The 19,754-nt window shown below is 39.9% G+C and overlaps 1 protein-coding gene across 1 annotated transcript in view; it reads right to left on the reverse strand.

The window, feature by feature from the left end:
- The window catches only part of dysf (dysferlin, limb girdle muscular dystrophy 2B (autosomal recessive)), a 104,712-nt gene that overhangs the window by 10,681 nt on the left and 74,277 nt on the right, over window positions 1–19,754 (reverse strand). The window contains exons 46-54 of the mRNA XM_062445408.1: window positions 11,633–11,761; window positions 10,615–10,770; window positions 10,388–10,479; window positions 8,128–8,298; window positions 7,804–7,946; window positions 3,785–3,924; window positions 3,539–3,627; window positions 3,029–3,124; window positions 2,784–2,925 (exon numbers count right to left, since the gene is read on the reverse strand). Of these exons, the coding sequence (XP_062301392.1) occupies window positions 2,784–2,925; window positions 3,029–3,124; window positions 3,539–3,627; window positions 3,785–3,924; window positions 7,804–7,946; window positions 8,128–8,298; window positions 10,388–10,479; window positions 10,615–10,770; window positions 11,633–11,761 (1,158 nt within the window). The remainder of the gene's footprint in view (window positions 1–2,783; window positions 2,926–3,028; window positions 3,125–3,538; window positions 3,628–3,784; window positions 3,925–7,803; window positions 7,947–8,127; window positions 8,299–10,387; window positions 10,480–10,614; window positions 10,771–11,632; window positions 11,762–19,754) is intronic.

Here is a 19,754-nt window from a genome sequence, read left to right on the forward strand (position 1 = left end):
ACGTGTGTCAGTGTCAATGCATGTGTGTGTGTGTGTGTGTGTGTGTGTGTGTGTGTGTGTGTGTGTTAAGAGTTTGGCTCACTTTATCCACAAACTCTTTCCAAGTACATTAAGTTATCACTCCACAGCTGTCACAAGCTGGGGTGGGACGCTCTGTTCCTGTGTGTGTGTGTGTGTGTGTGTGTGTGTGTGTGTGTGTGACTGCTCTCCGCAATATCTAACAATATCAATCATCTTCCATTTTGTAGCCAGAGTCTTGTTCAGTCTTCTCCCTCGTTTCCTCCATCCATCTTTCTCTCTCTGGTTATTTTTTTTTCTGAAATCAAATAAGCTCTTTTGGCGTCAGTGTTAAAGTCGCATTATTGCCAAAGCTCGGTTACATATTGTTAAATTTAATAGGCATGTACATGTGAATGAGAAATAAATACTTCAATCAAAGAGGGGGAAACAATTATCTCAGATTATCTCTGTCATCTTTGTGTCTGATGTTATTTGGTACTGTTGTGATGATGGTTGAGCAGTAAAGTTACTCAGTGTGTGGATGCTGTAATCTGCATGTGTCCGCCACTCAATAACAAGCAGCTGCCCGACATATTTAAACAAAAAAAATAAGAAATGTGACTGAAAACAAGTTTTAAATGTGGATTCAAGTTTAGTCTAGTTTCATTTATCATTTACTTGTTTGTATAGTGATGTACAGCTTGTTTAAATAACTGCTTTTACGTGTTTCTTTTGGATAAATAAGGATTTGTATTCTTCATATGGACTTTAAAGCAGCTATAATCAACATTTTAATATAAAAAAACAGATCAATTGTTATCTGTTTAGTTCTACTTAATGGATTTTTTTTTTGGTTTTTACAACACACTGTTTGTTTTGTTTCACTCTCACTGATCTCATAAGTGTAGTTTTCAGTTGCTGTTTCAATGAAAAAGCTCTGATAAAACACTTTACGGCAAACAGTTAGCAACTAGCTGGTGTGTTCAGTGAAGCGTTAGCAGCAAAAAAACAACATTTTTTTCTTGGTAGAGACCAAAACAGAGTGAATATTGGCATTAAATTCATCATATGGACAGAAACAGTGTTTCTAATGCTGCTGAATGTGTAAATAGCAAGTTTGTTATATCAGTTTTATTAGGTGATAAAAATGATGTTGTAGTTGTGTTTTTAGCATGTTGTGCTGCCCTCAAGTGGCCAAAAATATGTTAACGTAATGCATGTTGAAAAACTGACATAAATAAGGCTTTTTTTTGTAATAATTGTGTATTCGCTGTCATTTCAGTGTAGATAATTAGAGAATAATTTTTAAGGGGTCTAAGATGTTAAATTAGGGGTGAGACACGTTTAATTTTGCATGTATGAAAATATATATGTATATCAAGATTATGAAATTAAAGTTAAATCTTAAGTAATGGCAGAATTCAGAGGAAAAAGTCTGAATTTTAAGGTTAAAGTCAGACTTACTCAGATGGTGACTGAACTGAACTTAACAGAGTTGAAAACACAAGTGCAGCTTTTCCTGCCATATCACAGTCTGCTCGTCATATATCAGCACAGTGTTGATCAGTCCATGTGACTCAGGGATTATATCACCGAGTGCTGAGGTTTCTGGCTTCATAAACTCCGTCTCTGGCTCCGTCTCTGTTTTGGAGTAAAAGCTCTCCACCCAGCAGCGTTTTTTATTTAAAACTCCCTCTCGTCTTTTCAGCTGCTCTCTGATTGAGGATGCTGCTACGAGCGAGCGAACGCCGTCGTAAAACATGTAGGCTGCAAACGGCTAAAGAGGCTCACGCTCGGGCCAAAAACAGCAAATGACAGCGGTGTTGTTATGTCAGATTTCAGTGTGATGTTATTTTAGCTCTTCACTACATTTTTTTTTCTGTTGAGTCTCAGAGATTCAACAACATTTAACTCACTACTTTTTTTTTTTTTAATGCTAATTGCAGCCCAGTGTAGATTATTACCCCGCCGGGAGAAGCTCTCAGGTCCAAACTTTGGGGTCTGACTCGTGTTGGGTCTTTTATTATTATTGCCACATTATATATATATAACACTAATTTGCAAGTTTTTGCTTTGGTGCTAGATTCTTATGAGACACCGGAGCAACTAAAGCTGTGTGGAAATGCACCAAAATATGGTTTTCAAGTATGAGAATTATAAGAGAAGGAAGAAATATGACAACTGAATTCATGGCCAAGTACAGTATGGAGGAGATTTGCATTATCGTTTCACCAATTGTCAATTTTCTCAACATGGTCAGAACCAGTAACATCTGGTGAATCGGGTCCCATTTCATGCTTGATTTCGGTACAAATAACACTAGTTGCAGGTATGTAGCTTGAGTTATATCACAAAAAAAGTCTTAGTTTTGTTTTAAATTAATAGATTTGGGTCAGAAAGTTGGGAGTACTTTCCAATTCCTGTAAAACTTGTTGGATCCATGAAGTTCTTTAAAAGATAAGACTGGTGATATCTTTCTCATCAATAAATTCAATGAAAAGACCAAATGATGATGTTTTAATCTGTGCCTCAATATGCTTTGACTTCTGTACAATGTCTGTAGCCGGTCAGTGGTCACAAATATAACGTTTGTTTAAAAAAAATATTTAAATAAATATTTTAAAAAATGTACTAACAGCAGATTAACATACATGTGTTGTTGGTTTTAATCGTTTTTGGCCGATATTAATACATATCAGACACTTTTTCGTGCTTGTTGTATTTAGTCTTTTTATGGGATTTGTTGCCCTTTTTCCCTCCCTCCTTCCCTCCCTCCCTCTTACCTTCCTGTCGACGACACACAGTTGCTCAGCAGGTAGATAGTGAAATGGAAACAGGAATCTGTAGTTGAAGTTTCCCTCTCCGCCCATAGAGCGGTAGTGGACGTCGGTCTTCTGCTTGTTGTGTTCGTGTCCGTCGATCCAGCTGAGAAACACGAGTCATCGTATGTTAATAAAAATCAGTGTGTGAGTGAGATTTATTTTAACGTATGAGGATGAAATAAAGAAGAGAGGGACTCGGTTGTTACCCTTTCACATAAATGTCGCTCATCTTCTCCCCGCTGATGCTGACGTCATCCAGGATGACATCACTGGTGTTCCAGATGATGCAACGCAGGAAAAACCTGAACGAGGACCAAAACCGATGATGATCAGAAAATGATCAAATATCTGGCTGACAAATTGATCGATTGATTGATTATAAGACTGAGTAAGAGATTGATTAACTGACTGATTCACTGTCTAATTGATTGACATCTTAATTGTCTGAACATATTTATTTTATATGCAATGTCTGCTCCTATTTACACTGAATTATTATGCACTTTAATTACCTTTGCGTCCATGTGTGCATGCATACATTGTGTTGCTCCATAAATTAATTTAACTTAATTGAATGAGTGACTGATTGATTGATTGACTGAATGTTTGGTGAGTGTGTGTGTGTGTGTGTGTGTGTGTGTGTGTGTGTGTGTGTGTGTGTGTGTGTGTGTGTGTGTGTGTGTGTGTGTGTGTGTGTGGTGTGTGTGTGTTCCTACCTCTTAGCCTTGCGTGGTGTGACGTTGAACGGGGGTCCCGGCGGTCCCAGAGACTTGGGGAACACGTCCACCCACATCATCAGACGGCCCTGACGGACAGTAATAATAACAAATCAAAAGGTAGAAAGGGACATGGGAGGAAAGAAAACGAGCCAAAACAAACTAAAACAGACACACATGTTCATTTTGTGTGTGTGTGTGTGTGCGTGTGTGTCAGATGTGTGTGTGCGTGCATGTGTGTGTTACCTGCTCTATGTCAGGTTGCATCGGGCTGTACAGGGGTCTTGTCTCCACATGTTCGGGTACCAGTTCCAGTTTCCTCAAGATGTGGAGGGCCAGTCGCTCCTCGATTGAGCCAAGATGACGTTTGGACATGTGTTTGTCTTCTGGAAACACACACACACACACACACACACACACGCGCACACACACACACACACACACAGGCATATGAAGCAGCAAATGGAGGTTTTAGTGAAGGTCATGGTGCTCCTTTAATGACTATTAAGCTCTCAGGAGTGGAGAGTGGAAATACAGAATACTGGGTGGACTGGGAGGAGAGTGGTTCACAGAGGAATTATTCATTACTTACTCACACACACACACACACACACACACACACACACACACACACACACACACACACACACACACACACACTGAATAATACACTACTGGTCTCTGCATCACAACTGATTGAGGAAAATCTGTGTTGCCTCCAAGTAAAATGAAAATATCAAGCTAATGTCAAAAGTTTATGACTGTAAACTTAGAGTCACCTCGACTGTAAAGAGGAGAGAAGAAGAGACAAAGAAGAGGAGAAGAGATGGGAGGAGACATTGGGAGAGGAGGAAAGAAATGAGAACATAGAGGAGGAAGGAAAAAGAGGAGAGGAGAGGAAAAGACATGAGAGGAGGAATAAGGGAAGTATTAAGGAAGGAAGAGGAAGAAGGGAAAAGGGAGATGTAGATGGAAAGTTGAGGCAAAGAACAAAAAGAGGAGTGGGAGAGAGCAAAAGAAAGAGAACATGAATTATTAGAGAATAAGAAAAAAGGAGAGATGAAGGAATGAAAGATAAGGGAAGAGGAGATAAGAAAGGGTGAGATGAGGAAGATAGAGATAAGGATGGGAAGTGAGAGAAGGAAGAAAAGAAGAAAACGAGAGGAAAGGAGAGAGGAGAGAAACGAGAAAAAAAGAAAGTAAAGGGATAGAGAGATAGAGGAAAACGAGAGGAGCGCGGCCTCTCAGCCAGTTAACGTCCGCCTTTGACGGACAGCACGGCTGACGCACGGTAACCGCGGCAACTGTGGAAAGAGAACGCAGCGGCGCTCCTCGCTAACCGGGAGACGACCACGATGTTGACGTTGGCTTGTCCCCACATACGCACACACATGCACACACATATACACACACACACACACACACACACACACACACACATATACACACATATACACACACACACAGTTGTACCATAAATCACCATAACGACAACCATGACCTTGCATCGCACCAGCCATGGAACATACGTGTGGGTTCGATGTGTGTGTGTGTGTGTGTGTGTGTGTGTAGACGTTCAAATGAATCTTGAATATTTATCTCATCGCTCCGCTCTTCAGGTGGTCCTGTGGTTTAACTCCCCTCCCTCTCTCCCTCCCTCCATCCTCCCTCCATTCTCCCTCCCAAATTCTGCAGTTTTAGTGGACGTGAGGCTGCAGCAGGAGGAGGAGATGTAAGTGATGGAGTGAAGAAATGGAGTGAAACAGGAAGAGAAGAGCGAGGGAATATGGGCAAGAAGGAAGGACGAAAACAAAGGAAAGAGAGGAAAGAACAGGATAAGAAATATGGAAACCACGAAGGAAATGATAGAGAGAAGAAAGGAGAGAAGGGGTTCAGAAAGTAAAAGGAGGGATGGAGGTTGAATGGGAGAAGGAAGGGTGAAAGTAAGAGTGGAAAGAGGAGAGTAAAGGTGATGGTAGAAAGAATGAAGGGAAAAGAAAGGAGGCAGAGAAAAAGTGAAGGATAAAAGGAGGGGATTTAGATAGGGAAAGAGGGATGAAGGGTTAGGAAGACAAGAAGAGGAGGACAGAGAAATGAACTGAGGAATGAAAGAGAAGAAAGTTAAGAGACAAGAAACTGAAGTGGGGAGTAACGAAGGAGAGAAAACTAAACGTAGGTAAAAGGAAGGAGGGATGTAGGAAGGGATGATGAGGAAGAGTCAAAAGGAAGAGAGACAGAAAGGAAGAAAGAGAGGAGGAAAGAGAAGAGGAAAGAAGAGGAAAAGAAAGAAAGAAAGAAAGAAAGAAAGAAAGAAAGAAAGAAAGAAAGAAAGAAAGAACTGAGGGAGGCTGCAGGGTTAGATAGTGCACGAGGAAAGAAAAGAGGAGAAAAAGAAGCAGAATTAATAGAAGATGAAGAAAAAAGAAGACGAGGAGAAAGAAAAAAAGTATTTAAGACAAATGCAAAACATTTCTTAAAAAGTGTCAGATGATGAGAGAGAGCTTAGCGGTTGAAAGAAAAGAGAGAGAAGGGTTTAAAAATTGAGTGTAAGGAGAAGAGGAAGATCGGAGGAAGCAAAAAGGAAAAAGAAGGAGAGAAAGAAAGAGAGAAAGAGAGAGGGTGGGATGGGTGGAGCGGGACTTCGGTGCAGAGTGATTTATTTGCTGTGAATTTACTTAACGTGTAAGAACCACTTACACACACACACACACACACGCACACACACACGCACACACAGACACACACACACACACACACCGTGCAGTTTGTGTTTTCATTAAACTGACTCTTTTTTAATGGTGGAAGGTCTGATGGAGTCTGAGTCAATCAGCGATGTACTGAAGGGCGTGTGTGTGTGTGTGTGTGTGTGTGTGTGTGTGTGTGTGTGTTCAGTGGCGCCAATGACACCCTTATCGAACCGCTCTGCACTTGACGCTTCCCAGCCTGTCCGACTCTCTCTCGCTGGTTTTGTATAGAATTCACAGCGGCATCACACACACACACACACACACACACACACACACACACACACACACACACACACACACACACACACACACACACACACACACACACACACACACACACACACACACACACACCGTTCTTTCTGACTGTAACTTATCTAGTTTTCAGGGATTCTTCAGGTTCACCAAGTTTAATTTCAGACTTTTAAGACCTACAAATCAAGTCATATAACTTTTATTTCTACTGATATAATTATATTAATTAACACGACTTGGATCCAGATAAATGGCATGAAAATGGATCAATGGATTAAACAATTAAATATGATAAATTCATATCAGCATTTGCCCATTATGATTATTACTATAGCCTCGCTAGTAGTAGTCACATTTTGTTGCAGGTCTGATGGTAAAAGACTGAAAAGCTTCCAACAATCCAACTTTATGATTACAGGTGTTTAACATCTCCGGACCGCCATGACTCACATTAAAAAAACACATTTTCTAATAACCTGCAGGGCATTTTCTTGAGGAAACCGAATTCAATGCTTTTTAAGACTTTTCAAGACAATTAAAAACTTCAGACATCAATTTTATAGACATATAGACATAGTGTATACACTCACTGGCCTCTTTATTAGGTACACCTGTGCAATCTAAACATGTATAAAGAGTAGAATTTAAAGCTGAGTTGTATTGGATTGCACAGGTGTAATAGTGACTGTATATACATATATGTTATTCTGTGGATATCATGGATAATGGAAGAAAATCAGCTAAATGATCCAATACTTGGTTTATGATGAAGTTTATAATGGCCTTTGGAGTCCTGGGTAGAAGGGGATTCGGGGTTTGAAGGAATAGGTAGATGTGTGTGTGTGGTGATTTTTCCACTTTGCTATATTATGAATAAAAAAATGGATCACAAAAAATAAAAGTGAAGAAATAAATCATATAAAATAGCTCATTTTAAACAGGTGTGCATGCGTCTGCATACAAATATAACACAATTAACCACAGAAGAGATACATGGCAACTAGTTTCAAACCCTGAATTCATGTTTACTTAAGAATGAGATGAGAACGACGATATATTTGCTTTTAACTGTTGACGTGAGCATCATGTCTAAACCATATATCATACTCAACAATGCTACATGTCTGCACGATGCAACTAAACAACAACACTTACAGACAGTTTCAGGTCACATCTATAAAAGTTTGAGTTCAGGTGAAGGTGGAGGAGCTTTCTGTCCTCACATACATTTCTTTAGTGCCTGTTCATTTATTTATGACTCACCGAGGTCTGCAGCGGTGTATTCGTCTCCTCTGAAGTAGACGACTTCGTTTCTGTAGACGGGCTTTCGCAGGTTTCGTCGCTCGCACACTTTAGACAGCAGCTGCCTGGGTGTCCACTGGTCTCGCCACTGGTTTAGCCCCGATCTAATGGGCGAGAGACGGATACAGTGAGTGTTTCAGGTAGAGAGAAGGAGGCAAGGAAAGAGACTCGAGGACTCTGCAAACTGAGTTTAACCCTAAAAGTAGTAATTTATTTATATTTCTATCTAATTTTATCTTGGACATGAACACCACACAATCGCTCCTCAGGCGGTTGTCTACTCACACACAGTAGGACTGCGGCAGGCCACACATGGCTCCATATTTGGACAGGAAGCGGTTCTCCAGGTCGATGACCGTCTCTCCGATCTTATCGTCTTTGGTCATCATGTCGTGGTCGTACACCATCACCCGAAGGTCCTTCTCCACAGGGAGCGAACAGTTCAACTCGAACAACCTGGGAGAAAAAGACGGAGAAGAGTCAGAACTTTGATGACGAAGACTTTGCAGTAGAGTCCCAAACCAGAACATACTGGATCTGGATCTGGCATTGAGACATACCCGAAAACAGATTAACTTATCGTGACGTGCTTGACATTTCGTAACGTGGATTTCACATGTGACATTTTGATGATAAGATGTAATGTGACGATGATGTAATAACAGTACGTAACATGACTGTACATGACGTGAAATGACATCGAGGGACATTTCTTGTGATGTGATATAACATTTTATGAGAAAACTTTACCGATGCCTGGCGTGGCACATGAAAGAACTTTCTCAGAGTATAGAAAAAGAATAGAATAGAAAAGAAAGCCTTTACTGTCATGACATTAGGAGTGCTCTTCTTTCTTAGTGTATTAAAAACACAGAAAAAGAGTCTTGCACAACCACGCAATACAAGTCCTAAAATAAATAAATATATTGTGATGCCTCTTTGCCCCTATATAACTCAATCATATATAGCAGTGGTCTCCAACCCTGCTCCTGGAGAGCTACTGCCCTGCATGTTTTAGACATCTCTCCCACTCTAACACACCTGATTCTAATAATGAATTCGTTATCAAGCAGCTGAAGCTTGTCAAAGGGCTTGATAACAAGTTAATTATTAGAATCAGGTGTGTTAGCGTGCGGAGATGTCTAAAACATGCAGGGCAGTAGTTCTCCAGGAGCAGGGTTGGAAACCACTGATGTAGAAGCTGTGCTGAGAGCTCAGACCTCCCTGCTGACTGTCTCCCCTCTGCTTCTCCCACACAGGCACCATCTTTGGTTTCGGTTTAATTGTGGTTATCTTGCTTTCTGCTAATTACAACACCCTCACACACACACATGCATGCATCCATCATCCAGCCCTTACACTACCGATGCCACTGATATCCACACCTCATACTTAAATTACTCTAATTTGGCACAACTTTTAATTTGGTCTTTTTTTTTTGGGCTTAAATAAACTTATGTTGTTAAATGTTTATATGGTGTGTCTTAATGAAAATCGGTGCAGTATAAACTGGAGTAATATGAAATATTGCACATAAATAGATGTGATTTTTGCACGATTGTGTGAAACAATATGGTATTATTGCACTTCTTGAGAGTAAATATTGAGTTGTAGCACAAGGACAGTTTACATATTACATGCTGAGTTGATTGCTTTTTAATGGAGTTTACAGTTCAGACAGCCTTGAGAAGAAACACAAGTCTGGTGGTCCGACTTTTGAATGACCTGCCGGAGAGGAATGGGTCAGAAACAGGTGGTGACCAGTGTGTGAACAGTCTTGTACAATGTTTGCGGTTAGTATCTGGTCTAAATGTCGTGTCATGTTCAGAGTTTTCAGCAGGACTGAGAGCTGTTTAATATATGCAGTCTGAGCCTCTGCTTTCCTCTCTGTCCTGATGCTGTGATTGGTGTGTGTGTAGCGACCCCTACTGGTGTGAAAATGAAAAACACTCAGAGGGAATGAGGAGAATGAAGTGATCAGATCATTTAACATATCAAAGATTGGAACATATATCCATATAAGTGTTGAATTCGAGCATGTAGTCCGTCGACCATGCTCTTGGTCTGACTGTACACTCTCTGCAATGTCTTCATGGAAAACATTAGTGCCTTAGTTTCAATCTGAGTAATGTGTTTGTGCTGGAAATGAACAAATCCACCCATCATTTAACATGTTAAATGAGGAGAAGGTGCAGTGTGGCTACCTCATTGATATTTTATGACATGTTTTAAAAAGTCTCAGTCGTATGTGACATTTAAAACTAAAAAAACTAAAAAAAAAAAAGGAAAGAAAACGACTTCACATAAATGAGAAAACCCAAAAAACGCTGCATGGCAACAGGTGGTGACTGATATTAACTAATGTTACATTTAGACAATTATCTGGTGTTTATAATGTGACTTTTGGTTGCAAAGTTAATGTAAAAATGACATAAAAGTTTATTTATCATCTTGAACGAAATACCACAGATGACTGGCAGAGTTATTTTTTATTAAGGAAAAGAAGAAAAGAGGGACAGAGCTTACAGTAAAGGACATTACGTACTTTCCAAAGACGGGCTCCAGAGTAGAGGGGATGTAGTTTTCATGGTCATTGATCGTCTTTTTCCCCAACGTGATTTTCACATATGGATCACACTATAAACAAGGCACAAATAGATACATACACATTATTGTTTTATTGTTATTCATCAGTGTGTTTGTGAATCTGTTCATTAATCAGACACTCCTCCATCTCTCTCTCTCTCTCTCCCTCTCTCTCTTCCTTCCTACCTTCCCATGTGTATCTTTGGGCTGCAGCCCTTCAGCCTGGATGATGTAGACTCGGACCAAACAGTCCTCGATGCCGTTGGGAGGAAGCTTTCTGAACTGTCTGGGCGGGGTGGCGACGGAGGGGTCGTCTGGCAGGGGGTAGATCTTAAACATACCCTGGTTGATGAGGGCGGGGGCGGACAAGGGGAAATAAAACATTTAAATTAAGTAAAAATGAGAAAAATGAATGGAGCAGAACTGCGCCAAACATTACGTAGTAAACCGTAGCATGATGTTATGAAGCATGTGACGTGTTATTTATTATTCAGTATTTGTTTAACCTGAATTATGATCAATTGTTTTAATAGTGCATGTAAATGTGACACTGATTTCAATGTTTTCTATGTCATATTCGGTCCTACCTGTGCGACAAGTAAGATATTACTTTACGTATTACCAGAGAAAGAGAATAAGAAGAATTACGCTCTATTTCTCTCGATACTGCAGCTATGATTAATTGGTTTTAATATGAAGAAACAGAGTCAAAGTCCACATTTTAATATCCAGGTAAAAGATATTTGAATTGGTTTCGGAAATGGCGTTTTTTGTCATGTGACATTTAGTGATGTGACATCATGTAGCATACTGTCACATGCCGTGAATGTGACTTTGTTAACTCAAAAATGAGGTATACTTTTATTTAAATGAGGCTTATTGGCCATCATTTCTAAAAACAAAAAGTGTAAAACCTGTGGGAATAAGTTGAAATGAAGTTGGTTAAAAGGTCTAACACAGAATTGGGTGATGATTTATACTTGATGCTTTGTAAACAGTCAAATCAGACCGGGGCAATATAGCAATGCAATGTAGTGCAAGACAGCAAAGAAATGCATTGCACCTAACATAAGAGCACAGCAAAGTGAGCCCAAACTGGACTCAAACAGAATTGACTACGGTGCACCAAACAAAAATGGTACAATGGAGCAGACAAAAAAAGCACAAATTCAATGTTATATAACAGAAAAGCGTAAATTTGTACCTTGAACTCTCCCACTACTGACGGATCTTCTCCTTCATCCTGAGTCCTTCCTCTGTACAGTTTGAACGTTTGACAGAAATCGGAGAGACCCTCAAAGCCCTTGACCTTCTCTAACTCCTGGTCATACACCTGAGGAACATGAGAAGGAGTTTATTACAGCTTATTCAGCTGAATTCAGATGTTTTAGTAGTCTTGTTCATGCATGAGAAGAAACTTGTTTCTGTGTTTTGAGAACTACCAATTTAATCTTTAAACTCACACGCATGCACGCACACACGCACACACACACACACACACACTTTATTTTTAACAATCCTCATCAAGTTGCCAACAGAACACACACAAATTACTCTAAATGGCATCATAGCTGAGTATTGGCCAGTGTAATTCCACTGGTATTGGATTAAAACTGCAGCCAAAAGCTACTCAACATTACATTACACTCACACTGCAGGGGCGCTGGCACGAGACGAGTGTGTGTGTGTGTGAGTGTGTGTGTGTGTGTAGTGTGTGTAAATGCATACATATCTGGGCAGGGACGCATATGTGTCAAAAGCACAAAAAGATTCATTTGTTTTCATTAGTAGTGTTTGTTTACACCAGTCACACGCACACGCACACACTCACTCTCACACGTATGCATATGTACACGACACATGCATAAGTACACGACACGCACTGAACACACACATTCCCTCATTGTTATCCTCCCGTGGAAAAATGACAGCTCTCTGCGGTGAGACGCTTAGAGAGGGAGCTGGAAACAGTGCTTCACTTCAGCATCAGACCAGCAAGACTACAGTACTCTCCACTGGGAGCGGGGAGGAGAGTAAAGATGGAAAGAAAGGAGGAGGAGGAAAACTACAAAAACCACAAATAAAAGTACAATAGGAGCTCAACAAGCAGTTGTTAGAGACAAATCTACTTAAGATGGTTAAGGTTGAAATGAAAAGAGGAAAATTAAGCAGAAAGAATAAAAAAATGTAAGACTATGGATGTTCATTCTTGACTTTTTGAAGAAAATCTAATCACAAATGTCCGTTTTATAGCTTCAAAGCTTTCGACTGTATCTCATAGACTTCTTTCGGCAAATGAAGCTGACTCAGGCAAGTGATATTTGACGTGACCTGTCTTGTGAACTCACCTAGGTCAAATGACAATAAGTGGTCGTAAGTCAGAGGTAAGATCATGAAACAAGATCGAAAGCTACGATGCTAGTTGGAGGGCTTTTGTGCTTCCATTAAATAAAAAACGCTCGTTTACTACGTTAAGATAAATGCTGGTCTGGATTTATTCAAACAAGGTATAATCCTGTGGTAAAACTCTGACCAAAAATGTTAAAGCTGGCAATATCTAATGTCTTTTATAAAAGACCAGCAATAAATTGATTCAACCAACATGTATTGTGTGTGCAACCAAAGCCTGATATATCTTATTGCTCTCTGTGCCGAAGAGCTTCATTGTTGTCCAAAAACTATTAAAAACACATCAGTGGGCCACAACGCTGCAGTGGGTGTCATGTTCCTTCATTACCTCGAACACACACGCTGTAGTTTATTTTGACTCAATCACACATGCCATCCCGCTGCCAGAAAAAGGCACAAGAGAACCAAATGTGTGTTAATCCGCAGCTGAAAATAGTCCCCAAAAAACGCTGTTTACTTCTGTTTGAGTCCAGCTGTTCTAGGAAATGACTGAGACTTTTTTTTAAACTGTATTCGTGTTGCCTGTTGCTTTTAGAGTCACCAGTTTTATACTTTAATTGTGATAAAAGTGAATATTGATGGAACATGAAGGCACTTTTTATATTTTAATCACATTTTTTTCCATTTATATCCAAATTAGAATCATTTTTATTGGTCAAATGTTTACACATACAAGGAAGTTGACTTGTCTTTAGTGGCTTTCAGTGGACTTACACAGAATAACATAACAATAATCTTCAGAAATATACACATGTATTGATTGTATAGAGGTGAAACATCTTCTGTGCTATGTGGTAAATGGGTCAATGACGTTTATTTTGTGTCCATGTGGTTTAGTCAAATTTAAAAAGGGGTTAAAATGTGGAAATAAACGTATGAATAACTTGCACACATTCTTCTTTTTTTGTGGACCCAGCATCAAATTTCTGCTTTTAATCCATTTTGAGAGAATATATTAGAGGATTATGGCAAAAAATGTCTAAGTGGTGTAACCATAGAAACGCTAAATTCTCAATAAAACACCATATCAACTAGTTTGGCATGATCTTACATTATAACTTTTTATATTAAATAAAGGTAATGGAATACAATTGTTCTAAATATTACATTTAATCTGGTAACCATGGAGATCAGGAAACATTTACTAAACATTCAGTCTTACTTTTAGTAATGATGCTCATTTCAAATTACATAAAACCAACAAATTTACAAAATGTACATTTTAACAAACCTGATGCTGCTTTTAAGGCAATTTTAAAATATATTTTTGTCACTGACCGAAATAAAAAATATATAACATGTATAACTGTATATAACTGTATGCAAGAATAATATGAAAGTTTCAGAGTTCAGGGTTAAAGATGTCAAAGACCAAAGTCTGTACTGAGCTCCACAGAGAACAGATTATTATGAATCTTCTCATCTGACTCACAGCAAGAAACATAAACAAACATATTTCCAAAATGTTCCTAAATTAGTCTTTATTTAATCCCTCCAAAATTAGCCAGTGGGTGTATGAACAGTAAACCCACTGGGGTCCCTTCTTGCATGTCATCTCCCTCTTTAGTCTTTCCCCCTTGTTTCCTGTCTACTTCTCCACTATCAGCTGTTGACTAAAGGCAAAAATGCCCCCCCCCCCCCTCCCATTTTTGTAAAATATGTACAAATACGATATACTGGTCTTAAAAGTAAGCTCATTAAAATGAGTCAAAGGGGGGCAGGAGAAAGCTTATGAAAGCAATGAGATACTTTCCATCTCTTGTAACTTCTCTGTCATTAAAAAAAAAAAAAAAAAAAAAAAAAGAGGGAACAAAGAGGTTAGTTCAGAAAGAGCGATGCGGGAGATGAGGAGAAAGAGGGAGGAGGAAGACGACGAGGAATGAAGGGTACGTGGTCTTAACATTTTGGGCGGAGAGGGGGTGAAAGAGTTGGAAAAGTAGGGTGAGGATGAGTGGGGGGGGGAGGGGACAGGAGAAAGAGAGAGAGAGAGAGAGAGTGATGAAGGGGGATGATGTAAACTAAAGAGAGGTCTGGAAACAGCCGTTCATTTGACTCCATGAACACCAAACCCAGTACCAAGGGAGAGAGGGGACAAAGAGAGAGAGAGAAGGGGGGGGGGATTAGAGCATCAGGGTTTTAGAGTTGATATGTGATACATCCAAGTCTGATACTAATGCCTTTATAGAAGAAGAAGAAGATCTTGATTTAATATGTATCTGGCATATTGAAATAACAGGTGTAACCTTGTGACCCCGGTTCAAAAGGATTTAAGATTATAATAAGAAATAAGAAATATTGATCTGATAGGAAATTAAGTTTAACTGGAGAATGCAGCTCCTGAAACTGACCTGACGCATTACGTTAGAGAAGCGACGTCTCGCTCGGATTGGAAATTTTGGAACTAGAGAAAGATTCATAACTCACTAAACTATCTTCGGTCAGCTGATATGACCTGAGTATCATTTTAATGGGTGAAAATGACGGTTAACACCAGCTAAAGATAAGAAGCTGCTAGCTGGATGTCTTCTATACTGCTAAGAGAGTTAAGAGCTGGAGTTTGATGTTGCTTGCCCCAGTGTAATTTTTTATGGAGCCCTTGAGTAACCGTGGAGATAAATATAATTCAACAATTTACATTCTCAAACAACCGCATTCAATCAGCTGGAAGTTTGAAGAAAAGCATTTAACCTTCGTGTCGTCCTCCCGGGTCAAATTGACCCCGTCTGTTTTGACTGTTCCTTCTTTCCTCCCTTCCGTCTGTCCTTCCTCCATCCCCCTTTCTTCCATCATTCTTTCTTTCCTTCCCTCCTTCCTTCTTTCCTCCCTCCCTCCGTCTCTCTTTCTTTCCTTCCTCTCTTTCCTTCCTCCATCCCCCTTTCTTCCATCCTTCTTTCCTTCCCTCCTTCCTTCTTTCCTCCCTCCCTCCTTCTCTTTCTTTCCTTCCCCCTACTGTACCTTCCTCCCTTCCTTCTTTCCTCTGTCCTTCTTTCTTTCCTTCCTCCCTTCCTCTTTTCCTCCCTCCTCCCTTCCTTCTTTCCTCTGTCCTTCCCTACTTCCTTTCCTTCTTTCATTTCCTCCCTTCCTTCCTCCCTCTTTCCTTCCTCCCTTCCTTTCCTTCTTTCCTCCCTCCTTTCCTTCCTTCTTCCTCCCTTCCTCCCTCCCTCCCTTCCTCCCTTCCAACCTTGACTCAAGGACAACAGGAGGGTTAAAGAAGAAGATGATAAAACATGTTTGATTTACTTCAGGTTTAGTACTGTAGCACCCCTGTAACCCTTCAGCTGAGGTTTTATGAACTGGATGATATCTGCACGAGCAAGAAAGTTTTTTTTGGCAAAAAAAAGTACATTTATTGGATCTCAGAGATGCCAAAACTCATAGTGTATCCATATATCTTAGAGCAAAATAAACCTTAAAATAAAATTAAAGCAATCTATAGTCAGGCTGCACACAGGACAAGAGCAGAGCATGAGGGTGAAATTGTTAAATTAAGAGCATAAACCATCCACCAGAAGGTTGAGGTGGACAAAATATATATAACTCATTTCTACAGACTAGCTTTTATGTGATGTCATCTGCTTGTTTTGATCGTTTTGCTTATTGCTACTGTCATTTATTTAATCTTATTTATTTTATATATTTTTATATTCTCATTATCTCCCACTGTATTCCATTGTCCTCTACTCTCATCTTGTCAATGCCAGTCTTTATTACCTCTCTCTGTGTTATGTCTTGTTTTTTTATTGTAATGCTTTTGCTTGCCTTGTCTGTCAAAGCACTTTGTGAACTTTGTTTTTTAAAAAGGTGCTCTATAAATAAAGTTATTATTATTATTATTATTATTATTGTTATATAGTAAAGAACGAGAGAGATAGATTGGCATGTGATCGGCTTTATTTAAGCCAATATCCTATAAATCACACACTCATCCCAGGCTTTATCCTGACTAGTTAACCTGCATGTTATGGGCTTATACAAAACATAACAGGTGTGAGTGTCTTTAATAGTTTCGATAATCTTTGAGTCAGTTTAACGCAGCTTTGTACGAGGAAAAGAAAAAGAGATATTTGTAGTTTTGCATCAGTTTTATGAGTTGAAATGTATACTTTCATTCCAACTACATTTGAGTTAAAAAAGGAAGGATCACAGAATAATCTACCTTAATCTTATTAAAAAACTAACTGAAAAAACTGAAGGTGTTTTAATACCTTTTTTACCTTCGGAGCTCCTCTGAGGGTTTTTCTTTTAACCTTCGTGTCGTCTTCCCAGGTCAAACTGACCCGTCTGTTTTGATTATTCCTTCTTTCGTCCCTTCCTTCCTCCCTCCCTCCTTCTCTCTTTCTTTCCTTCCTCTCTCTTTCCTCCCTTCCTTCCTCCATCCCCCTTCCTCCTTCTTTCCTTCCTTCATTCTTTCCTTCCTTTTTTCCTCCCTCCTTCTGTCTTTCTTTCCTCCCATTACCTTCCTCCCTTCCTTCTTTCCTGTCCTTCTTTCCTTCCTTAATCCCTTCCTTTCTCCCTCCCTCCCTCATTCCTTTTTTCCTCCCTCCCTTTCTTCTTTCCTTTCCTCCCTCCCTTCTTCCTCCCTTCCTCCGTCCTTCTTTCCTCCTTCCCTTTCTTCTTACCTTTCCTCCCTCCCTCCTTTACTTCCTTCTTCCTCCCTTCCTTTCCTTCCTTCTTTCCTCCCTCCTTTCCTTCCTTCCTTCCTTCCTCCCTCATCTCCTTCCTTCCTTCCTTCCTCCCTCCCTCCCTTCCTTCCTTCCTCCCTTCCTGCCTCGAGGACAACAGGCGGGTTAATTTGAGATCAACAAAATCAACCAATCAAATGCTCTCTGTGTAAAGGTGCTGCAGAGTTCCAGGAAGTTAAAGAGGTGTAAAAGCTTTTAGGAAGGTTGAGATGAAAGACAAGTCTGGAAACACTGGCTCACTGGAGTACGAGCAAATCCAAATCCTCCCGCGCCAAACCCAGAACCAGCGGATAAAGGTGAAGAGGAGGTGAAAAAAGGAAGGAGAGAGGTGAAGGTGAAGTCATAAGAAGGATGGAAACAGCAGCGTATTTGTGACCGAAGCAAAACAAACCAATTTTACTGTCAAGGAAGAGAGAAAGGAGAGGGGTGAAGAGGTAAGATGTGATCCAAGGATTTTCTACCCAAGAGGAGATTGAAAGGGACAGTCCAAAGAAAGTGAAGAGGAGGAAGAAAGAGATGAGGTGAAAATTAAGCAGGTTGATTCAAGAAAAACAGGAAAGAAAACTGGGAAAATTGGGATTCCAGTGATGAGATGCAACCTCCTGACGTACTAGAAGACTGTAGCTCAATTCAATAAAGTTGTTTCCTCACCTAGTTTTTAAGTCATTACTTAAATGATACATGTAATTAATTTAAGGAAGCTTCACTATAGTGGTTAGCTAAGAGTCAAAAAGGGTCTTTTATACAGAGATCCTGCATTATAGCTATAAAGAAGATCTGGCATTAAGCTTCCTGTTGTCCTCGAGTCAAGGAAGGAAGGTGGGAAGAAGGAAGGAAGGGAGGGAGGAAGGAAGGATGGAAGAAAGGAAGAAGGAATGAAAAGAGGGAGGAAGGAAGGAAGGAAGGAAGGAATGAAGGAAGGGAGTAAGAAGGAAGGAAAACAGGGAGGAAGGAAGGAATGAAGGAAAGAAGGGAGTAAGAAGGAAGGAAAACAGGGAGGAAGGAAGGGAGGAAGAAGGAAAGAAAAGAGGGAGGAAGGAAGGAAGGGAGGAAGGAGGACGGAAAGGAGGGAGGGAGGAAGAAGGAAAGGAGGAAGGAAAGGAGGAAGGAAAAGAGGGAGGAAGGAAGGGAGGAAGAAGGAAGGAAAAGAGGGAGGAAGGAAGGAAGGGAGGAAGAAGGAAGGAAAAGAGGGAGGAAGGAAGGAAGAAGGAAGGAAAGGAGGGAGGGAGGAAGAAGGAAAGGAGGAAGGAAAAGAGGGAGGAATGAAGGAAAGGAGGAAGAAGGAAGGAAAGGATGGAAGGAGGAAGAAGGAAAGAAGGAAGGAAGAAAGGAAGGAAGGAGGAAAGAAAGAGAGAAGGAGGGAGGGAGGGAGGGAGAAAGGAAAATAGGAAGGAAAGGAAGGAAGGAAGGAAAGAAGGAAAGAAGGAGGGAGGGAGGAGGGAAGGACAGAAGGAAGGGAGAAAAGAGAGAGGAAGGAAAGAAAGACAGAAGGAGGGAGGGAAGAAGGATAGACGGAAGGAAAGAAGGAAAGAAGGGGGGAAAGAAGGAAAAGTCTTCTTTTGCTTTTTTACACTGAAAAACCAATAAAGCCGTCGTTAACAGCGTCAATGCAGCTCAATGCCTCTGTCTTTATCTCTTTGCTCCTCATTGTCTCATTTTTATCTGCCATGTTTGGTTTTATTTCTTTCTGTAAAGCAGCTTGTAACATTGTTAAGAAACGTGCTATATAAATAAAGTGTATTATTATATTATATTATCTCTATAGAATGTGATTTATCCTTTTATTTTAAATATTTGTCCCTTGTTTTAACACTTTACTTGTAAACCACTTTGCATTTTATGTTATGAAAGTTTCTCTATAAATTAAGCTTATTATATTATCATTTATACAGAACAGTAAGTCGGAATAAAGGTGCAGCTTTCCCTTCTTGTACAGGCTGTGCTAATCCCAGTTATGTAGCAGTAACTAGTGTAAGGTGACTTTATTATCTAAAAAACTACATTTATATTCATCTAATATGTAGAAGCAAGTTTATAATGCCTCCTTATGCGATCAACATGACACAGCTGTCAACACAACCTGCATAAAGACTCGTGTTTCATTTGCAGCTGTGACATGAAGCTTTTTTTTTTTTACCTGACATGAACATGAACTTCTGCTTTTAGTCTCGGTTGCATGATCTCAATCTCTGAAAAAAAGTACAGCTTCAAACAAAAAAAAACGCTGATTTCACT

The sequence above is a fragment of the Scomber scombrus genome, chromosome 23 (genome assembly GCF_963691925.1).
Source record: "Scomber scombrus chromosome 23, fScoSco1.1, whole genome shotgun sequence".
NCBI lineage: Eukaryota > Metazoa > Chordata > Actinopteri > Scombriformes > Scombridae > Scomber > Scomber scombrus.